This window comes from Chrysemys picta, chromosome 15, assembly GCF_011386835.1.
Source record: "Chrysemys picta bellii isolate R12L10 chromosome 15, ASM1138683v2, whole genome shotgun sequence".
NCBI classification, from domain to species: Eukaryota; Metazoa; Chordata; order Testudines; family Emydidae; genus Chrysemys; species Chrysemys picta.
In genome coordinates, this window is record NC_088805.1 from 29,312,003 (window position 1) to 29,334,437 (window position 22,435).

The following is a 22,435-nucleotide window of genomic DNA, read 5'->3' on the forward strand; positions in this document are numbered from 1 at the left end:
TGGCTCAACTGCTGCAACTTCTTGGCTCAAAGAAAGAATCCAGATTCTGGGGAGAAAAATCCTTCAGGGCTCCACAGGCCTCTTACATGGACTCGACAAGCAGAAAAATGTGACACTTGAAGGCAGAGCAGTCCTCTTTAAACTCCCAATGTGAAGACAAGGGGAACAAAGCCAACCCTCTGAAAACAAAGCTTGCTTTATGGGATGATGTTGAGGAGTCCCTAGGCATCAAGGTGCATAGTTATTGGGACCAGAATTGGCCGACCAGGACCAAGACTTTAATGCTGACTCCCGCAGGTGCTCAGCACTGGGGGATAAAGCCTGCATGTTGATGTCCACGCAACAGAGCTTGAATTATTATTAGTAGTAGTTATACCGTAGCCTCAGGAGCTCTAGTCATGGACCAAGACCTCATTATGCTAGGTGCTTTTCAACATAAAGAGACAATCTCTGCCCTAAAGAGTTTACAATCTAAGTATAAGACAAGAGACAACAGATGGATACAGACAGACAAGAGAGAACAAGGAAACAATGAGAAAATATTGGAGTGGCTCTCTACCCTTGAGAGATGTGCTAGCCAGAGAGCATCTCAGTCTGAGCATTTTCTTGAGACAGAGCAAGCACCAAACGTGCTGATCCAAAGCTCACTGGCATCAACAGAAATTCCCCTCCCCATTTACTTCAGTGGGCTTTGGTTCAGGCCATAGCGCTACCACAGATGGGCCATAACTTAAAGTCTTCATGTTACAGATGGCTGAGGCTCATACCATCAGCTTCAACAAAGCAGACAAGGCTCAGAGGAGCCACAAATGGGGGGAGGTCCTGCCATGCCAAAAGTTAAGACTAAACTATCCCAACACTAGCTAGAAAAACCAGAGGCAATTTTCTAGGAACAGACAGTGGTATGGATGGACACAGCCAAGGCAGTGCTTGTAGCTCATGGCAGTCAAAAGTAACTGAGTAGCATGGTATCACCTTAAATATCCTTAGGGCAGAGGTAGAAGGTAGGTGTGAAAGGCTAGGTAGGGTTACTGTTTTCCAGTAAGTACCTAATTTACACACAGAACCTCAGAGCAGAGATCCAAGAACTATCCTCTTTTCCCTAATCACTCTAAAACAGGGAAGCGTGAGGAAGCTGCATCCCAGTGGATGAATACACAGGACTTCAGTTTCCAGGACTGTTAACTTAGCACCTTTCATGAGCACTAACATTCACTTAGGGCAGCACAAGCTATAGTTTTCTTCACCAGAGGCAGCCAAGGTAAGAAAACAAATGATAAACTGGTATAAATAATAGTTACTCCATGTGTTGTACAGGGGAGAGCACAAGCCAGCACTTAAAGATATGTCTACATTGCAAAGAAAAATCCTTGACACCATGTCTCATAGCCTGGGCCCAATTGACTTGGGCTTGCGGGGCTAAAAAATAGCAGTGTAGACTTTCCTAGCTGGGCTGGAGTCAGGGATACGAAATCCTCCCACCTCATCGGGTTTCAGAACCCAGGCTTCAGCCAGAGTGGGAAAATCTATACAGGTATTTTTGGCCCCACACTCCAAGCCCAAGTCAATTGACCCAGTCTCAGACTCTGCGTTGCGGGTTTTTCTTTGCAGTATAGACATATCCTTAGTTAGTACTGCAGAACAGACACTAAAAAGGCTCACTCTATACTTGCACAGAGAGCTTGCAAAAGACTATTTCCTAAATCGCAAGTAATTTCAGTGAAAGGTAGTAAAGTGAGAAGGAGAAGTTGAGCCATAGGCACAGTTTGCTATTTAGGGAGAAACTTAAAAAGAAATAATTCATACTACTACCCACTGCTGACAAAGCGAGCAAAGGAGAAATTCATTAAAATGTTGCAGACAGAGACCAGGCTTTTAAGAGTAAGGGATAAAACATTTGTTATAAATAACTAACATTTTTAAGCTTTCAAATCCCATCAATATTACCTCAACACAATTTTTGCTATACCCAGAAAAGCGTGAAAGAATAAAGATAAAAAATAAATGAATGCTGGAGATGTTAAAAAAAATCCCACAATTTCTGAAATAGATATGTGCAAATTCTTACCTAAAGTACACCAAAGATTTTTTATATAGATCCAGTGCTTTGACTACTAGGCACTTCAATGTCAAAGCTGTGTTTGTTTAATCAATATAAGCTTCTTAAAACATAAGTTACAAATGTCTAGACCACATTTTAAATACATATAAGGCCCTCCACTTCCATTCACAATTGAATGTACCACCTCACCTCCAATTTGGGATCACAAAACCTCTGTGTCAATCAAAAGTACAACAATTGCTTACATGAAAAAAATCTAAACCCCAAATCCCTTCACCTATGAGTGACTGACTGAATATACTGCATTCCTAATGAATGGAGAAAAGAATCTGCACATTCTGCAAAGACTTATTTATATTAAGCCTCAGGCAAGACTGATATCTCACTGTTTTAGACACTGTACAAACACACAGGCCTGGCCTACACCTAAAACTTAGGTCGACCTAGCCACTTTGCTTAAGGGTGTGAAAAATTTTCACACACGCCTCCTCTGACAGACAGAAGAATTCTACTGTCCATCTAGCTACTACCTCTCAAGGGGCTTGATTTACTAGTGGTAAAAAAAACCCTTCCATGGCTTTTAGTGGAAGGGGTTTTAGTGTAGTTGTCTACACTAAAGTGCTGCAGCTGTGCCTCTGTAGTGTAGACAGACCCATAGTAAGAGAGAATTCCTGACCTGAAGAGCTCACAGTCAAAATAAGCAAGACATATAAAGGCTGGGAGGGGAATGAGAGACAAAGAGAGAGAATGTGACTTGCATGAGTTCACAAAGCTGGTCTTGGCAAATAGAACCAAAGCGGACCACTCACAAACTATAATTGTTCCTATACAAGTACGGGGACTGAATAATGAAATGGAGCAGTCCATAATGAAGAGCTGAGTCAAAATCTTAGAACTCTCATCTAGATCTGCTAATATCCTCAAGTCAGTGCCTTAAGAAGACAGGCTATGGGATAAGAAAGTAAACCCACTAACAGACATTTAGAGCTTCTGCACTGCCTCTCTCTTTCTCTCATGCATACCTAGTGGTCAGGCTGTATTGTTATTTGCTTGTTTTAGGGGCGAAAATGACTCTCTTGCTGCATAAATATTGTGGCCTTTGTTAAATAAACTATATGCTCCATAAAGTATAGTTGGGCACATTTTGAAGTCTAACAAATAAGCAACAAGAACAAAAAACAAAACAAAAAACGCAGCATCAAAAGGAGACAATTATGATTAAGTGAGCAACAGTCCCAGTATCAGCTACTGCCGTATTTACTATCAAGGATACTTTGACATATTGTTAACATTAAAAGGGCTCTTTTAAAATCAATTTCCGGTTCCTGAATGCCAAGTGATAGGTGCTTCCAGAGCTAGTACAGGCAGTAGGGGATGCTAGGGCTACTGCTTACTTCAGGCAGAGGATCCTGAATCCTGATGTTAAACAAAAGGGTCAGGTGTTTTCAGCTCTCAAGCAGATATCAAGGATCTGATTCAATTTCTAACCAAGTGGTCCTGGGTGATATGGAAGTCTGAAGAGACACTGGGCTACAAGAAAGGGTGGGGACATTGAGTCATCTTGTCCCAATAAAATATCACGTAGGGGTGGATCTGCCACACATGCTCCCAACTCCCACACCCTTCTGGCTGAAGTGATGGTTACGAGGAACGCATTTTTGAAGAAGGAGGAGAGAACAGCTCCTCATAAGCTCAAAGTGTGGCTTCCTCAATGCACTGAGAAATAGATTAAGGTCCCAAGGTGGAGTAGGCTCTCTAATGTGAGGAAAAAGGTTGGTCATACCCTTAATGAAACTTGAAGTCGTGGGGTGTGTGAATACTGATAACTTGTCATCTGGTAGGTAGAAGGCTGTAATAGCAGACCAGGTAGACTTTGATGGAGCTAAGAGATAAGCTCACGGTTTTTAAATTCAACAGATATTCAAGTATATGATTGAGGTGTGACTTGCAAGGCAATAATGCTCATTGAATGCCTCAAGAATGAGAACAATTCCACCTCTGTAGGTAAGTCTCTCTTGTGGAGAGTTTCCTACTATCAACAGCACATTTTGTACTTCGAAAGAACAATCCCTTTCTATGCCCGAGAGCCATCAAGGAGCCGGGCCTTGAGATGTAGCAAGGAGAAGCTGAGATGAGTTATTGTGCCAAATTCTTGGGTCAGTAGATCTGCTGTCAGGGGAGGTGAAGAGGTGACCGCGGAGTCAGGTGAATCAGGTCTAGGAACCACACCTGCCTCAGCCAGGCCAGTGCTGCGAAGATGATAACCACTTTCTCTTGCTTCAGTTTGCTCAAGACCTTGAGGAAAAACAATGTTGGGAGATAGGCATATAGCAGAGTTTGAGGCCAAGAAGTGAGAAAGGTGCCTCCTAAAGAATTGAGACCTTGACCTCGTCATGAGCAGAATCATCGGCATTTTGCATTAGATGGAGTCGCGAAGAGGTTTATATCTCCAGGAAGCCCCAGGTGAAAAAAATCTTCTGTAGGATAGGATTGCTCAACTCCCATTCATGGTGTTGGCAGAAATGTCTGCTCAGCGTGTCTGCTATGGTGTTTTGCAGACCTGGTAGATATGCTAGTGAGATGTCAATTTGATGTGTTATTCACCAGTTACAAAGATTTATTGCCTCTGTGTGCAAGGATTGGGATCTTGCTCCTCCTTCACAGTTTATATAATACATAGTCACACTTGTCTGCCATAACTCTAAATGACTCTTAATCTTAGGCAGAAAGTGGTTACACATATACCAGACTACTTTGAGGCTGAGTAGACTGATGTGAAAAGAGGAGTCCATCTGCTTTGTGGTTTGAGGCCCTGGAGGTGAGCTCTCCAACCTAGTATGGACACATCTCTGGTGATGATTTTTGATGGGGCTGACACAAGAACTGAACGTCCATGGGGATCCTTCTACCAACTGAGAACTGAAAATTCTCTGAGGGATAGACACCTGCCCGCATGGTTGTGATTGCTGGGAGCGTACACAGTTCTGAGCCAGGCTTGAAGGCATTGGGAATGAAGCCTGGTGACAGGTATTACAAATATACAGGCTGCCATATGGCCCAGAAGCTGAAGGCAGGCCATGCTGTGGTTTGAGGGCTTTACTGTAGTGTAAATAAGGTTGGACATCATGACAAACCTGTCCATGGTTAAGTATGCGCTAGTGGTTATGGAATCCAGGGAGTCACGGCTACCAAAAGTCTCAGATTCAAAGTGCATAGGCGCATGCACACACTTAAAATGGAGCACCCATAGGGACAACTACTCGAAGAACTATTTGTTTACTTGTACATTCAAGTAAATAAAAGAGCATCTATCCATGACTTTAGGTGACCTAGACTATATTTTAAACTCTCAACTGACCCACAGACAAACAATGGCTAGGCAAAAACCACTCAAAAACCAAAGATGCATAAGGATCTGAGAGTGCAGGTCTAGAATCTAGGGCTGTGGGGGCCCTGGGTCTCTGACACTCCCTCATCACCACCAATGGATATGAGCAAACCAGCATCTCACTAATCCTGGAACGTCAGGCCATCTGATCAAAGCACAAAAGGCATGCAGCCACCAGATTGGCTCACACTGACTACTTAAAGCCAGGAAGTGTCTTCGGTGGGCTGTCCGAGCAACCGTGCAGACTCCCAGCTGCTGCCGCACTGGACCCTGTTTCTGGCTGCCTCCTGAAATCCACATCCAATCCTATTCCTGCACTGCTCTTTACTCCCACCTCACCCCTAGCTCCCTCTTTGCTCTGGCTCTGTGCCTGATCCTTGCCTCTTCTCTGGTTCCTGCCCTTTCGCCTCCCTCCTCACCCTCAGCTACCAGTCCTGGCTCTGAACCCCAGCTCTAACTTGACTCTCTGGTATCTGACAGATGACTCTGGTTCTGATCCTCGCTTCCATTCCCCGACCTGGAAACCTGCTCCATCCACTAGACCCAACTCCTGTTCTGACCACTAGGCCAGACCTCCTACATTCTGATCCCTAACTTGATGCATCATGCAGAGTCTGGTCTTGGGGTTTTTCCTTTCCTGACATTTGGTTTTAGATGATGCAGTACTTTTTTATTTTCCTCAGACCTACAAAATGTCGCACGGGCTTGTGTACAGAAAAGATTATATTTCAAGAAAGTGAACTGTAGCAAGACTGGACCCCATAATTCTGCAGACAGCAGTACACTGTGTGCGCATATAACCATAAGCAGATACATTATTTCTGCTGCAGTACAAAAACCATCACCAAATGTTTACAGTCTGTGCTGAAACCGACTCACTCGATTCTCTCAGTGATGTTGGTGGAATTTATATGCCTGTATCAAGAGGAGATTAAACCAATTTTAAGTGTGCAAGAATTCCTGATATCTCAAGAACAATGGCATTTAAGCTTTGATTAGTACTTCTAGGATAAAAGAAGGAAAGCAGAAGTAGTTGAATACATAGCTATTCAAATTACCACAAGGAATCTTAACTGCTTCTTAGTGCCTTATCACTAAATTTGTCAATTTCCTTGCCCGTAAAAGAGATTACAGAAAATAAAAACCATAGCAAAGAAAGTTAGCTTCCCGAATATATCAAAGAGTATATTAAACAGGTGGTACGTGGGGGGGAGATTGCTACAAAGGAATCTATTCATATAGCCAGAAGAGAGGTTCTAAATGCAATATTATGAAAATTTTCTAGTAATTAAATCAAGTATGAACTTAACTATCAATGTAATAAGCATTAATATATTCTGCTTACATATATGTTTAGAAATATTTCTGCAGACCAAAGATCTAGAGTAAGACAATTTTAACATATGAAATATATTAATCTCAAACTTTAGAAATAAAAATCCTGTATTGTGAACTGATTACGACATGTTTTCAAAGTGCTCTACTGATGCAAGACTTTACAAGCACTAACTATAACATGATAGCCACTGCTTATAGTACGTATTTTCTCTTATTTTAAATCTGTTACAGCCTGAAGCCATATCACTTCTAGCGGTGACTCCATGCAACTTCACAAGCCAAGTATCTGGTTGCTTCCTATACAGAGTTCTATAGAAAGCGACCATTTAGCAGATAGCACTGTTTGCTTCCAGCCAGCACTACACCAATGCTTAAGCACAAAAATAAGGCCCAGCATGTTGCCAAAGATGTCGTCTTTTGAAAGAGAACAAAACAGACCCTCTTCCACTTGAGGACCTTAAAGATCTCATTGCATTTCCCCCCCTAAAGAATAGGGGTGTTAATTTATTTCAACTTTATTGATATTTTCAAATTCTGTATTGGAAGACTGGAGTTTAGACTTTAACAATGCGTTAAAATAAGATGTTAAATACCACTTGGTACTAGCCAAGTACTTCCCCATTAAGGAGCATTTTTGTTAATATTGTTGCATCTAAACAGCCATCAAGACCACTCACTATCATAAAATGATTCCTTGTCGACATCCCAATAACGTAACTGTTCCAATGTACTGTATTTCAATTAGTAAAATGTACTGTATGTACTTTATGAAGAGTTTCAGGCTTAAGAAATTAGTTTTACTGACCTACTTAGTCAAAAATGGAAGTGAAAAATGTGTTAGCAAGGAATTTTATGGATTTGAAAAAGTGTTAAGTAAAATGTAATATGATCTAGAAGTACTAGGAAAAATAATCTGATTATATATTTATTATACACCTAGACCACAGTGAGCATGTTAGGAAGAGTGCCCTCTTCTATAGAGCTATAATTCAGGAGAGAGTTTTTGAAATTTCTAGATAGGACTCACTTATTTCTCCACATAATCAGTTTAAGAATAGAATTCTTACTACACACTGATCCAAAACCTTGCACTTATATAGCAAAATGTCTTGGGGATCGCAATACACTTCACCAACACCCTTTGGATTAAGTAAGTATTACTCCCATTTTACAGATGAGGGAACCGAAGCACATAGAAGCAGAGCCAAAAATAGAATCCCCCTTCTTGACTTCCAGCCCCATCCCATAACCAAAAGGTCATCCGTCTCCTCCCCAGCACATGTAACATATATGGACAACTGCTTTCTTATGTGGTCACTTATTCTTTAAGCAAAAAGCTCAGTGCAAAATAGTGAATTCCAAGTTTTGTGATAGAAATGCCAGAATTTCTTAGATTAAGACATTCTTGCAAAGTAAAATGCATAGCAAAAGTATATCAAAATTTAAACTGCTCCAAAATGCTATACTGTGTACAAACTCTCAACCCTGAGCCTGATGGATTGTGTCACTGTACTAGGATCTAGCAATTCTGGTTAATACAATTTCTGAAGAGAGACAACAGAAATCAGTAAAGCCGTCAAGAGCAGTAAGCCATAAATCGCATGAACACCATAGAATCAGCTCAGTACACCATTTACTCCAAGCATATGCCAATCACAAAATATGTACAGAATATGTTCTTTAAAACTGCTCTCAACATAGCTGGGAAGAAAAACAACAGTTGAATAGGAGGTTGTGACACAGAGGCACACTGGTAGTTCACTACTCTGTGTCAGCTACTCTTGTCAGGCCTGACATACTCACTATACCTAACACACTGTGTCATGATATTTATTTAAAAGGTGATGTGCAATATGCCAATTTGAAATCTAATAACACTGGTCATTAATATCACATGAAATGTTTGTAACAACAATGAGGGAAATTATACACTGATATTATTACTAGGAGACTGTAAACCAATAAAGGAGACAAAACAGAATTTCCCTATGAAGGGGGAAAAAAAATATGATGGCAGATGCCCTGCCAAGAAAAGAGGGCTCTGACCTGCTGCCTCTGGGTCAGCCAGTGGCTAATCTTCCTGCAGTTTGGTAAGGGGGAGGTGTGACCCTAAGAACACCTCTATGCCAGATGGTAAGAGACTCCTTGGTATGTAGCAAGAAAGAAAGTCTTAGCCACTAGAAAGTATATTTTACTTTTATTTGCTTGCAACCATTGTGTCTTTATCCACCATTGTACTTGAACTCACTTAAAACCACTCTTTTCAATTAAATAAACTTGTTTTACCTTTATTCTACATGAATCCAGTGCTATGTCCGACTTGCAGTGATCACTAACTCCAGTTAAAGAAACAAACTGCTGCGCTTTTGTCTCTTTAAAGGAGCAATGTCCCTTATTACTCCTGTGAACGTTTCAGGAGAAGGCTGGACATTTCAGGACAGATGGTTTTGGGGAAGTCTGGGATGGAGGGTGAGGGATCACACTGCAAGGGGTAAGGAAGGCTGGTGGAGACCAGGTTGGGGCTGTTGTGCTGTAGGCAGGCTGCTGGTGTCAGAGTGCTGACCCAGGGCTGCACAGCACACAGACGGTTAGGGAACTGCACCCTTGTCTGCTGGCTGTTGGTGTCTGGCCTGGGATCTCTAACAAGCATTACTCAAGTGAATTTCTTGGTTATAAAAGATTGTGTTCATTGTTATTTGCAAATACTAACAGAATTTCTATATTTCATTCTTCTTAAATCAATATTATTGTATCTGGAAAATGTTACTGTAATATTGCGATTACATTTGATGTATATGTACACATGTTATATTTGGCATGTTTCAAATCTGAAAATATATATAATTTTAAAATTGCTACATAATACTCTTGCTGTATTCCATTGCTCCTAACAAGTCTTTCAGCTACAGTAACACAACACATAGCAGGATGTACCTTCAATTTATAATCAGAGTTCAGGGATTTTTTTAAATATGTCAAGTAATTTTAATCATATATCCTCCTTCAAAAATCTCTGATTCATATTATGCTGTATATAGAAGCATGATTAACTGCTCAGCTAAAAGCGTGAACCATGTTTCCCTTGTGGAAGCACTATAAGTTTAATCACTCACTTTGAAATATGCCATAGGAGAAATAAGAAAAAATAATTAAAATGTATGCATACAATCTAATATTTAAAACATCCTTAGTATCCTTCACAGTATACAAAAAGAGCACACAAATATCAATCAAAATGTAATCTAGTTTTTCTACCTGCACTTCCTTTGTTAACAATCCTACTGTCTCTCAGCAAAGATTTAAAATACATACAGATATTAAGAAAAATCTATGTGGGAGGTTTTAATCTATTATAATATGAAAATATTGATTTGGCTTTTTTTATTATTTAAATATTTGGATCCAAATTACTAAAGGGGGGGGGGGGAGAGAGAGAGGAATCCAGACCCTCATCCTGCACCCACTGCAGAGCATAGTGTTTACTGCAGTAAGTAGTCTCATTGAAGTTGGCGATAAGCAATATGCTTCGTAATAGATGTTTGCAGAATAAATTCCAAAAAATATGTTCTCTAACATTTTCCATATGAGGTAGCTAGATTATGATTTAAAATGAAGTTCTGCAGGCTGCTGATCTATAATTTGGACTAGTGCCTTTCAGAATTGTTTTTTTAAATGTGACTGAAATTTGAATAAAGGTAACTGGTGATACAAAACATGTAACAATAGCATTCACACTATAGAGCAAGTCAGACTGTTGGTGGGACAGGCCAAGATTTCAGGATTACTTTCATAAGAAAAAATAAACAATAAACAGGCTGAAAAATCCATTCACAAAGCAAGTGGATAATTTGCCCTGGTGAGAGAGAGTATTGTCAACTTACATAGAATTTAAGCTTTCATTTATGGTGACAAAGATAACCTTCCAAATGTGAGCCAAGTAGTAAACTGATCCAGTGTCATCCTTCTGGGCAGCAGTGCTACTTTCGAGAACCATGATCATTTCATACCGCTGCTGCTTAGGAAAGCTCTGAGCACCAGCAGAGACAGATTCTAGAGTATTTACAGTGGAAGAGGATCTGAAAATCAGGGGCTATGGTAGGAGTAGAAAAGGTACTCATATTACAGTGATAAGTATGATGTAAATGCCCAGATAATAGAGAACCATCCCTTCTTTCTGCAGCCAGGGAGATCAGAGACTTTATAAATACACAAACTAAGCCAGAGGACATTGTGAAAGAGAGCACCCCAAGAAAGTTCCAGGAGCACCATTCTGCTATAAATCCCAACAGTGGAATTAAGGTGTTCAGTTTCTCACAATGGTACTGCCCCTTGCTAATGGGGATCCCACCCTTGTCTTTTGTATTTATTCTCTGAAAAGAAAAGAAAAAAAAAACCTTCCTTAATGCAGAGTTAGGGTTGCCTGGTGCTATCCTTCCAGAACATCCAGTTCAACAAAACTCAAACCTCTGAAAACTAGGAAATATAAAGTTACACTACACACCAATAAAACATTAATTTTGCCCTCCCCGCCCGAGCAGACAATCATTTGGAATTATACGCATGCCCCCCATTAAGTGTAGCTGTATTGAATGGAGGAGGGATTAGTTGGAGAAACTTGGCAGCACTGTGATTGTGATATGAAGCCATCTGGGGGGCCTTGAGCGCACCAACATGTGTCAACCTTAACTATAGCAGAGCTGATGCTCCCCTATAATCTCAAGGGTTAGTCCATCAGCTAGTAAGCATCTGCGAAGTTTTTCAAGTCTAAGTATCTAAGTAGTAGATATGCCTACAATCACACTTACTGAGGAATAGTAATTCTTTCTAGGCACATACAGTTGTGGCTCCTCCAGGGAGCTAAAACCCATGACAAATGGTTAATCCCAGATGGGTCAAACCTAAATTAACTAAAACAACCTACTGCAGATCCCAATGTGGATGATTCAAGCACTGACTACAACCTATTGCTACTGCAACAAAACACACAAGATCTGAACAGCTGTCTTGCTATCGCTACTCTCTCTCATATCACAGAAGGGCACAGGTAACTAGATCCTCATCAGATGAGGACAGAGACATGGCCTAGGTGGCCGGCTACAGGTGTAGCAGCATTTATAGCGCCAAGTACAGGATTCTTCGGATTTTCACAGGCTAACCCTGAAGACCATTAAGAGAGGATGTCCCAATGACTACTGTTTTTCTTAGGCAGATACGTGAAGTTTAAAGTATAAGAATTAAGACAGCAGTGGGACCACTGGCATTTATATTTCACTTAGTCCTATGACTAACATGGAAGAAACTGGACTTTTCTCACACTTATTTCCCCAGTGGAAAAGTTTCAAAGTAAGTGCCATTTTACATTAACTGAACCTCCCACTTGTTAACTCTAGAACTACTGGCCTTCCACATAAGTCACTGACTGGTTTGAATCCAGTCTACATGGCACAGAGCAAAAATTTATTACCCTTTGATGGGCTATGTGAAAAAGCATTGTAATGTCATCACTTGTTCACTGGGGCTTTGACCGAGACTAACAATTTCCATTGCTGGCAACCCTTGTTAGTCTCAGAGAAACTAAGGACTGAATACACCTTGAAACTCTCATCCCGATACATCAGGGTTGAGGAATATTAGTGGGGAAGCTTGTACAATGACTATATGTTGTATATATTCTGTTGGCAGAGGACTTCATTGTCAATACTGATCACTGCAGCAGCTTTTACAAGTATTACATTCACTTTTTTTATATTCACTTTTCACTGAAAATACAGACTTTTTATAGTACATATATTTACTTTGCATGTGCACAGATATACAAGTTTAAAAGACTGCTTATTTATTGAAACACTGAAATTTGAAAATTAATCTTTAAAGGATACTGCAAGGCAGGAATGCTGGAACAATTGTTATAACAGGGTTGCTGATGATGGAAACCATGTATTTGGTGTTTGTTTTTACTACTTCAAGTCACGGGATACAGCAGCACCTCCAGCACCGGCACCACTGCTGCAAGAGCATATTTTCTCCTCGTGAGTGTAAAGATTTCATAACCTTCCATTTAAAAACCAAACAAAATCTTACAGGAGTGGGAATGTCAGGTTTAAACTTTAAATATCCTGTTTATTATCAATTTGTCACAATGTTAGTGTTATGTCAATGTTTTTTTTGTTCTTGTTACATTTATTTTAAAAGAGAATGAGACTTTACAGAACTACAAATAAACATACAGAAGAAACCAAAGTAACTTCTTTGGATGTTATTCTCTCTCACATAAATGCAGAGAGATTCCTAGAATTAGGGATATCCATTCATTTATATAATTGTTTTAGATGTAAAGACTACATACCAAACAAGCTTCCATCCAGAGTTGAGTGCCCTTTGCCAAGTTTAAAAGTATAAATAAAAGTGAATTAATCAAAGCAACAGCAACATATCTTCCCTATCCCCAATCATCTCACAACAGATGAGTATTTGGACAGTTGACATTTGTTTATTATGCATCAAATCAGAATAGCAATGGCTCAATCTACTGGATGAATATATAGCCATGCATCAAAATATTTTTAATATATTCACTATTGGGACAAATCCAGTACAGTTTCCCAGGGAAGGATAAGAGATATATATAAAATGCACAGTAGAAGTTGTATGCAAAGTACTGAAAATCTGTAGTAGGTAGGAACTGAACATTTTTACTAGTCACTTAAAATCTCAACTGATCAAAATTCTGCACACCCGAAGGCCAGAAGCATTTAAGTCTGCATACTATATTAATCCAATTTTTAAAAATAAGGTATCTTTTCATTTTAAGGTCTTCTACTATTTTCAGTGTCACAAAATATTGGTGTCTCAATGCTCTCCAATTCAAGATTACAAATCAACCAAGCAAAGGTATCAGAGCAGACTGCTATTTTAAAGGTTTCATACTGAAAGCACACATAGCACTCAAACTCTAGCCTTCCCATTTCAGAGGGTTTTTGTTGTTGTTTTAGATCACACCCACACCATGCTTACAGCCCCTTACACAACTGTAATAAAACACAGGATAGCCTTAAACTTCATTTCCTGCTCTGCTCCACTCCTCCCCCACTAATAATTTTAGGGCAGGTTATTTTAAGTTTTAGAGACATGTAAGGCTCCAATGCTAAGGCCCTTCATGTCAAGTTTCATTTTGGAGAAAGTTTCTGGTCTAGTTTGTAAAATCATGAAAATAAGAGTGTATCAAAAAAAAAAATAGGAATCCTTTACTACTTCATGAGGGAACAAGCACACTAGAGATCTAAGCATGCCCATGAGACATTCTAATACAGTAATTAGATGGTTTGCTCACTACTGCTTCCACAAGTGTATAGTGAGGTTTAAATCAATTTCTGAATACATGTTTCATTGAAAATCAAAGTGGATTCAGATCACAAGAGAGGAGTCATGCCATTTAGATATAAAAAATAAACAAACAGGAGATATCACACAAATAGGGAGAGCCTTTTATGGGGGTGACTTGTGCAATATCCATTTCATGACAACCGGTCAGTGCTCCTAGACCCACCCTCCTCAATGACATCTCACAGAGAGGAAAGAGTCAGAGTCAGCAAAATAAATAATAAATAATAATAGTAACCTTCCTTTTTTAGATAAAGCTGGAGGAAGTTTTCATAAATAGCAAATTTAGCTTCCTGTCACCAGAATCTAGCAGTGATTTTGTCAAGACTGCAGGCTTCTGCACCTGCTGTGGCTTGTGGGTTCTTGGCAACACCTTGGTATGCAGCCAAACCCTCACTAAAGGGGTTGCGGCTTAAATAAATGCCTTTGACCTAACACAATACACAGATAAAGCTGCTGAACCATCCCCACTTAGATAACACTACTCTGCTTCTCTGACAAAGACCCTGTGTCATTGCAAGCTATGCTGCCAGGGAGAGAGGGTGGGGTGATAGAGGGAGGAGGAGAAGAGAGACAAACAGCAAAAGATGCAGTCTACCGAATAGATGCAATCTACACACAGTCACATTTTACATAATACACAAATACACACAGCTGCACAATTTGCCTTCCACCAGAGCTACCAACATTTGTGGGAGGGGCAGAAGCTGTGATGAATAACCCAGCTGTTCCCCTTGCTTTTTAATAATAATCATTACAACAGCCTAAATACTGCACCTAGATACCCAAGCATCCCAGATGCTTTGCACTAGGACAAATAGATTTAATTGCTAACTATACAAAAACAACAATTAAAATCAGGATAAAACCATAAATAAAAATCAATACATCAAAGGCTGTTCTAGAACACACCGATTTTTTTTTCACCCTACCGATTTAAACAAGGAGATTTTGCTTCAATCCTTCACCCTCCATCTTCATTCCCTCTCCATCCCCGTCACCATTAGGTAGGGGCTGATTAATACCCTGAACCACTTAGATCTCTGGATTCAGTACCCCCCCAAAATCATCCATCACCTTCTTGCATCCACCATTCTTCATCCCAACCTCCCCAAACCTCCATCCTCTCTTTCCCCTCATTATCACCACCCTCCTCACCTTGATTCCCACCACCTCCATCCTCGCCCAGCCCCCCCAAGCCCTCGCTGTGCATCCTTCTCCTCTTCATCCTCCCCCCCCACACACACACCCTAACACCCCCCGCCCTGCCCCATGGAGCAGCCCCCCCTCCCGGCAGGGGTGTGTGGTGGGGGAGGGGCTCACCTCCAGCTCGGTGTCCCCGGGCTCGGCCACCCCGATGATCTCGCTGGGCAGCTCGGCCAGGTCGGTGACCCGGATCAGCCCGTCGTGTAGGAAGATGGTCTCCTCCTTCACCGAGAGCCACTGGGCCGAGTCCGCAGCCGCGGCGGCCGCCGGGGACCCCATGGGGCTGGCACCGGGCGATCCTGGGGCAGAAGTGAGGCGGGCCCCGCTACCCTCCCATGGCGGGGGGGAGATGGGAAGGGAGAGGGTCCCTCGCGCGCTGGGGGGAGGGAGCTGAGCGCCGGGGCTCCCTGAGGGGAAGCGGGACCGGGGGCTGTCAGCGGGGAAGAGGGGGAGCTGGGATCTCTAGCGGCGGCCGTGCCTGGGGCGCAGCGGCCAGCTCCTGCTCCCCTCCTCACACACACAGGTGACAGCACGACGCCATGTTGCGGGCTGCGGCGGGCCCGGCATGCTCCGCGCCGGGAACAATACACCCTCCCCCCGCGGCTCCCCAGCGCCCCGCCCCCTCGCGCGAGGCCCCGCCCCCGGCCCCGCGGCTCCTCCCCCCGAGAGCTCCCCCCTCAGGCGTGCGGCGACCCCCCTGCTTTGCCCTGCTCCACCTGGAAGATAACTCCCCCCTTACTCCTCCTCATCCCCTCCCCCCGGCTGCCTCGACAGCTCTGCTCCTGCTGGGGCTCCCCTTTGCCCCCACTCCGCCCCCCCGGCTCCCCGCCTGCCCCCCTCCTCTCTCCCTCCAGCTCCCCGCCTGCCCCCACTCTGCCCCCCCCGACTCCCCGCTTGTCCCGTTCCGCTCCCCCCTTCCCCGCCTGCCCCACTCCGCCCCCCCTGGCTCCCCACCTGCCCCCCTCCTCTCTCCTTCCAGCTCCCCGCCTGCCCCCACTCCGCCCCCCCGGCTCCCCGCCTGCCCCCCTCCTCTCTCGCTCCAGCTCCCCGCCTGCCCCCACTCCGCCCCCCCCGACTCCCCGCTTGTCCCGTTTCGCTCCCCCCTTCCCCACCTGGCCCCACTCCGCCCCCCCGACTCCCCGCTTGTCCCGTTCCGCTCCCCCCTGCCCCACTCCGCCCCCCCGGCTCCCCGCCTGCCCCCTCCTCTCTCCCTCCAGCTCCCCGCCTGCCCCCACTCCGCCCCCCCGACTCCCCGCTTGTCCCGTTCCACTCCCCCCTTCCCCGCCTGGCCCCACTCCGCCCCCCCGGCTCCCCACCTGCCCCCCTCCTCTCTCCCTCCAGCTCCCCGCCTGCCCCCACTCTGCCCCCCCCCCGACTCCCCGCTTGTCTCGTTCCGCTCCCACCTTCCCCGCCTGGCCCCACTCCGCCCCCCCGACTCCCCGCTTGTCCCGTTCCGCTCCCCCCTTCCCCGCCTGGCCCCACTCCGCTCTCCCCGCCTGCCCTACTCCACTCCCCGCCTGGCCCCACTCCGCTCTCCCCGCCTGCCCTACTCCACTCCCACTTTGTTTACCCCCTCCAGGACTCCCTGCCTGCGCCACCCTGTTGCCCCCCTCCTCCCCGGGCTCCCTGCCCCTATAAGTCTGGGTCCCATTTATTCCTCCCCACCTTGGCTCTGTGATCCCTCCTAGCCTGAGCTTCCTGCCTCCCCCTTAGTTCTACCTCCCTTCGCCTTGACTCTCTTCCCCCTTCTTCCCATAGCCTCCCAGCTCTAGCACCTTATCACAGGACACCTAGGGTCCTCAGCACACATACCTGCAGACAGACACATTTATCAGATTTATTTTGATTTTATTCCTATACAGTCTCCACACCAAAGGGCACCTTCCAAAGCACTGGCAGTTTTGATATACATTTAAAAACAGAAGGATATAGGGGATTCAAAATAAAAACTGACCCAGGGTGAACCACTTCTTCCTTTTACCCTATGGAACATCATTTCATTACCAGTCATATAACCAATACAGCTTTAAAAAAAAAAAAAAAAAACATCAGGCTCCCACCAAATCCCACCCTCAACTGCTTCAACCCTCTGCCAATGCCAGTTCAGAGACCAGTGTGCACACATGCACAACAAAAAGTTCAGAGGCAGATGTGCAGGTGTCTGCACAGATATGCACCTATACAGCCATGATTGTAAGTATACTATTGCTTGCATCATAGTAAATGTTCTGTAATGTTTTATTTTTTCAAAAATCTTGAAGCCATAGTAATATGAGACTTATTCACATCTCTATCATGTATTAAATCTTTGCTGAGAGATGAGGGTGACAGCTGGGTTCTGTATGGGAATTGTCATATATCAGATTAGCATAGTACAAATTAGTGAGGTTCTGCTGTATATATAGACACCTGAGGAGTGGGCTTCAGAATTACAGGCCTCTCTCCACTTAAATGATCAGCTTTTCTAGCTCAGCACACAATAAAACCACTCTATACCTATGAGTTCAGCCGTGAAGCTGGGGGATGGTATACACCATTACATTACACACATCACCCGGTTTGAACACAGCTTGTCCTTGAGCTCTATAAAGAGTATCTGGGGTTTACAGATTCAATCCAACAGTTGGACACTGACTGTGTAAAAGCTTGATAACCACAAATATACAATATTTCAGATCACACCACTGCCACATATCTGCTCAAAATAGGGGAGTAGAAGAAGCTGCTGCAGGAGAAATGTGTTGATATACAAAGGGATTTTCTTTTCCTCTGCACTGCACATGCAGAAAGTTGGAACTGGAAGGTTTTGTCATAGTTGAAACATAGTTCAGAGGGTCCTTTTCAAAAAGGGAAAAGTATGGAATGTTGGAATAAGAAGGTTTTGTGACAATTAGGAATAGCAGGGCCGGCGCGTCCACTAGGTGACCCTAGGCGGTCAGGGCGGCAGGATTTGGGGGGCGGCATTTTGCCGCCCTCGGCAGAAATTCGGCGGCGGGGGGTCCTTCCGCTCCAGGTCTTCAGCAGAAATTTGGCGGCAGGTCCTTCACTCGCTTCAGGACCCGCCGCCGAAGCGCCCCGAAGACGCTGAGCGGAAGGACCCCCTGCCGAATGCTCAGAGGGGGAGTGCTGCCGCCTAGGGCGGCAAAAACCCTGGCGCCGCTCCTGAGGAATAGTAGTTCATAGATTCGTAGACGGTAGTTGTATGTTTGATCAATGCAAAACACAGAAAACAGTGACCACAGTGGAATATATCCATTAGGCCACCTGGTCGCCACTCTGGAGCACCTCAGATAGTTGGAAGTGGTGGAATGTTGTGGTTGGAAAACTCTATGGCAGTTGGGGGCTGGCAACTGCATCCTGGCTGATTAAACAATCTGCTTCAACAGCATCTCCCTGGAGAAATAGAGAAGCTGCTGAGGTTAGTTTAATTCACAGTGTTTGGTTACAAAATAGTAACTGGGCCAAGTGTTTTGTAACCAGGTATGGGAGTTTTACTTCTTTCATTAATTTCTATAAGATAGGAACAAAGGAAGGGATCATAAAAATAAGTATTTGTATATTGTAGTGGAAGTAACACTGGAAGAACTAATGATGACTACCTATCTAGCTTACCTGCTTCCATCCATCACATTAGCAGACTTCATGGAGTCTCTGGCACGTCCCCCTTCTTGGGATCTAAATTCTGCTTGCGGTATCATTTACATATATACATAATTTTTTTTGGTGGGGGTTGGGAATGAGAATAGAGGAGGATGTTTGTATTGTGAGCATCACTTATAGTGGGAAAGCTTTCTTAAAAAGGAAGCTTTTGCAATGTTTCCCAAAACTGGCCAGACTAATTTGCCTGAACTCTTCTGGACGACTGTTCTGTAGCTGGATCCCCTAGACTGAAAATGCTTTGTCCCCAGCTCTCACAGGCTTCATTCTGTGCCTTGTGATCTGCATTTTGCCAGAGGTGCTCCTCTGTCACCGTGTTTTATATATTGAAATTCGTTCTTTGATGTAGCTGGGGCTTGATCCATTAGTTGTCTTGAAAATTAGGCCCTAGGCATTACATTGTCACCAGAAGCTGACTGGGAGGGACTTGCATGTGGGCCTGATATGATCACAGCAGCCCAAGCCAGGGAGAAGATGGCCAGCCACATTCTATAACAGCTGATTCCCCTGCACTGTCTTCACATTTGACTGGGGACAAGCGGACAGGTTCTCACTCCATAGAGACTTCACAGCTCCAACCTTCCATATCAGCAGCTGCTCAGGCTCCAGATTTCCATCCCTACAGTGGGCCAGTCTCCAGACAGCCTGATGTTGTGTATCTCTGCAAGAGGTAAGTAATCTGACCTGCACTTTGGGCAGTAAAAAGCCAATGAACTGTAAATGGGAGACAGTGATAGGGTTGCCAACCCTCCAGGATTGTCCTGGAGTCTCCAGGAATTAAAGATTAATCTTTAATTAAAGATTATGTCATGTGATGAAAGCTCCAGGAATATGTCCAACCAAAATTGGCAACCCTGGACAGTGCAGAAATTTTAGAAATCCCCTTTACTGAAATTTGACTCAATACTTTGCCAGATGAACACTAGGGGTTGTTGCCATTCATCATTATATATATATTTGATTTTTGTGGAGAGTTTGGTTTAATAGAATGTGCAAAGAGCTATCTAGTTAACTATCAGTTATTGAATTAATATATAGCAGTAAGTGCAGGTAATTTATCCTTTGTTAGTGCAGCTCTGCCTAAGTGCAAATTAATACAAAATAATTAGTACATTTAAGATTATGGTCTTCTTGTGTTCTGATATCCTGGCTGTCTCCCATTCCTAGATGGGGTGGGAAGAGGGATAATTTTACATAAGTATCATTGTCCAGCTATGCCATGTGAAGGACAGAAGACACTGGATGTGGTTTAATTGGGCTATAACTTATTCTTAAATGTCTGGGAGTATTTGGCAGATAAAATTGTACAGTGCAGGTAATTCCACAATCATTTATATATCCTCGGGGGGCTGCTTGCAGCTTTCCGCCTTACCCATCCTGGTTCCCAGCCAGTCCACTCCTGAGACCTTGCCATCCCTACCTTGAAGGAGGGTTAAGGGGAACTATAAAGGAGGGAGGGTTGGCTCCCTGCTGTACCAGTCATAGGAGCCTTGAATCCACCCACCCCATTTCTGTTCCTTTAAAGAATACCTCCTTTAAAAACTTTCCCAATCCATTGTATCTGATCACCATATCAATTCCCTACACTGAACATCTGCCCAAAACTTACATAATGAGTTGTGACATCATAGCCTAACCCTCCCTTTCATTCTTTGCCCACCACTAAACCCCCAACCCACTGTGAGGAAAACGAAAACCAGTAGCTCATCTTGGCCAATGTGGCAGTGAGGGAAAAATTCCTTTCCAGGCCCACCGAGAAAGGAGCGACTAGTGTAATGCCCTCAGTGGATCATGATGAAACCTGGTATTTCAACTACTTCCATTGGTGGGAGAAATAAAACTTCAAATATTAGGTGGGATTCACCAAAATCCACCAGTAGACTTGTGCAAAAAGTCAGAATGATTTTGTTGCTTTAATTGTTTCTGATCTGCTTGGTCTTCCACCTGCCCACTTTATCTTTATTTCTATAAAAGAGCCTCAGAAAAAAACTGTCTCTTGGAGTTTCTTTAGTTGTAGTTGTGTCTGCCCTGGTAGCCAGATTCTGGAATGAAGTTAGCCAAGCGGCAGAATCCCCAGTCCCATAAGTGGATGTGTAGTGTGTAAGACGCACACATCACCTTCATGGCTCATTGGCAGCAGCACACTCTGGTGAACTCAATATGGAACCTCACTGCTCTCACCTGAAACTCACTCTTTGCTTATTTTATAACTTTCTTTAAAGGAACATTGTTGAGGCCTCCAGTTTCATTTACCTTAAAATTGTTAATCCTTTGGATTCTTAGTGTTTTTGTTTTTAAATGTACCATTGTGGTATTAAAAAGAAAAGCAATCGTTGCTATTTTGTCTGAGCTGAAGTAAATGGTGTTTAGTGTACTACGTCCTTGCTCTTCAGCAGTAGGTACCTAGTAAATACTATTCATAGAGCATATTGCCATCATTAATAACACTGCTGCTCAAGAAAGACTGTGTTTTCATGATAAGGTGTCACATGAATTGAAGCAACTGTTCAACAAATTAAACAAATACAGCCTTGTCAATTTTTGCTCCATTCAAAACATAGAGGGTGGGTAAATCAGTATTTAACAACGAAGAAGGGACAAAATTAATAGTGAAAAAAATAGTTTCAAACTTCTCTCACATAACTGCAGTGAGAAAAAACGTAACATCTCTTTCATTTGGATTTAGTATTGATAATCTCTGGGTAATGCTGTGTTTGATAACAAGGTATGTCTGAGAAAGGGGAAAAAAGACAGAAAGAGATATTAAAAGAAGTGAGAACAGTTTATTATAGAAAACTTTAGTAATGAACGATCTTCCTGGCAAACATTTTAATGAAATGTGTATTTGACACAGAGTTAAATGTGAGAGGAACTGGAAGCTAATATATTTTAGTGCTATAATAAAATTGTGGCATTGCAAGGTAGCATTTTACAAGTGTAATCCTGTGAGAAAGCCGGTGTTTAACATTGCCTTTTTTATTATCATCTGCAATTTTCACATTCAAGAATTCAACTAAAATGGCCCTTTTAAGGAGAGAGATGTTTAAATGCCACCTGTTGGTGAGGAGGGGAGGAGTGCTTGGGAGATGAACAGATCCTTAAAATGTGGCATGAATTTCAAAATCTCTAATGTCCCCGAAGACTTCTTATTAATATCCCAAAATAGGTAGATTTTAAATAACTATTATTTGATGCAGTTTAAAATTTAGCCTTTCTGTAAAACTGGTGCAGTGGAATGAAAAAAATCCTACAGATTCTCCCGCAACATTCTGCCTGATATTATCAAAAACAATTATAACAAGGGGAAGGCACTCTGTTCATACACATTATTGCTCAGGCCACTATTATATGACATTTCATGGTTTCTTTATTGCATGAACATTGTTATGTCTGTGCTCTAAAGA

At 43.0% G+C, this 22,435-nt stretch overlaps 1 protein-coding gene across 6 annotated transcripts in view; it reads right to left on the reverse strand.

Annotated features, from left to right (window-relative positions):
• The window catches only part of HECTD4 (HECT domain E3 ubiquitin protein ligase 4), a 109,532-nt gene extending 93,591 nt beyond the window's left edge, over positions 1-15,941 (reverse strand). For all 6 annotated transcript variants that reach the window (XM_065568796.1, XM_065568794.1, XM_065568795.1 and 3 more), the window contains exon 1: positions 15,492-15,941. In XM_065568796.1, the coding sequence (XP_065424868.1) occupies positions 15,492-15,653 (162 nt within the window). In that variant the 5' untranslated portion in view covers positions 15,654-15,941. The remainder of the gene's footprint in view (positions 1-15,491) is intronic.
• Positions 15,942-22,435: the final 6,494 nt, after the last annotated feature.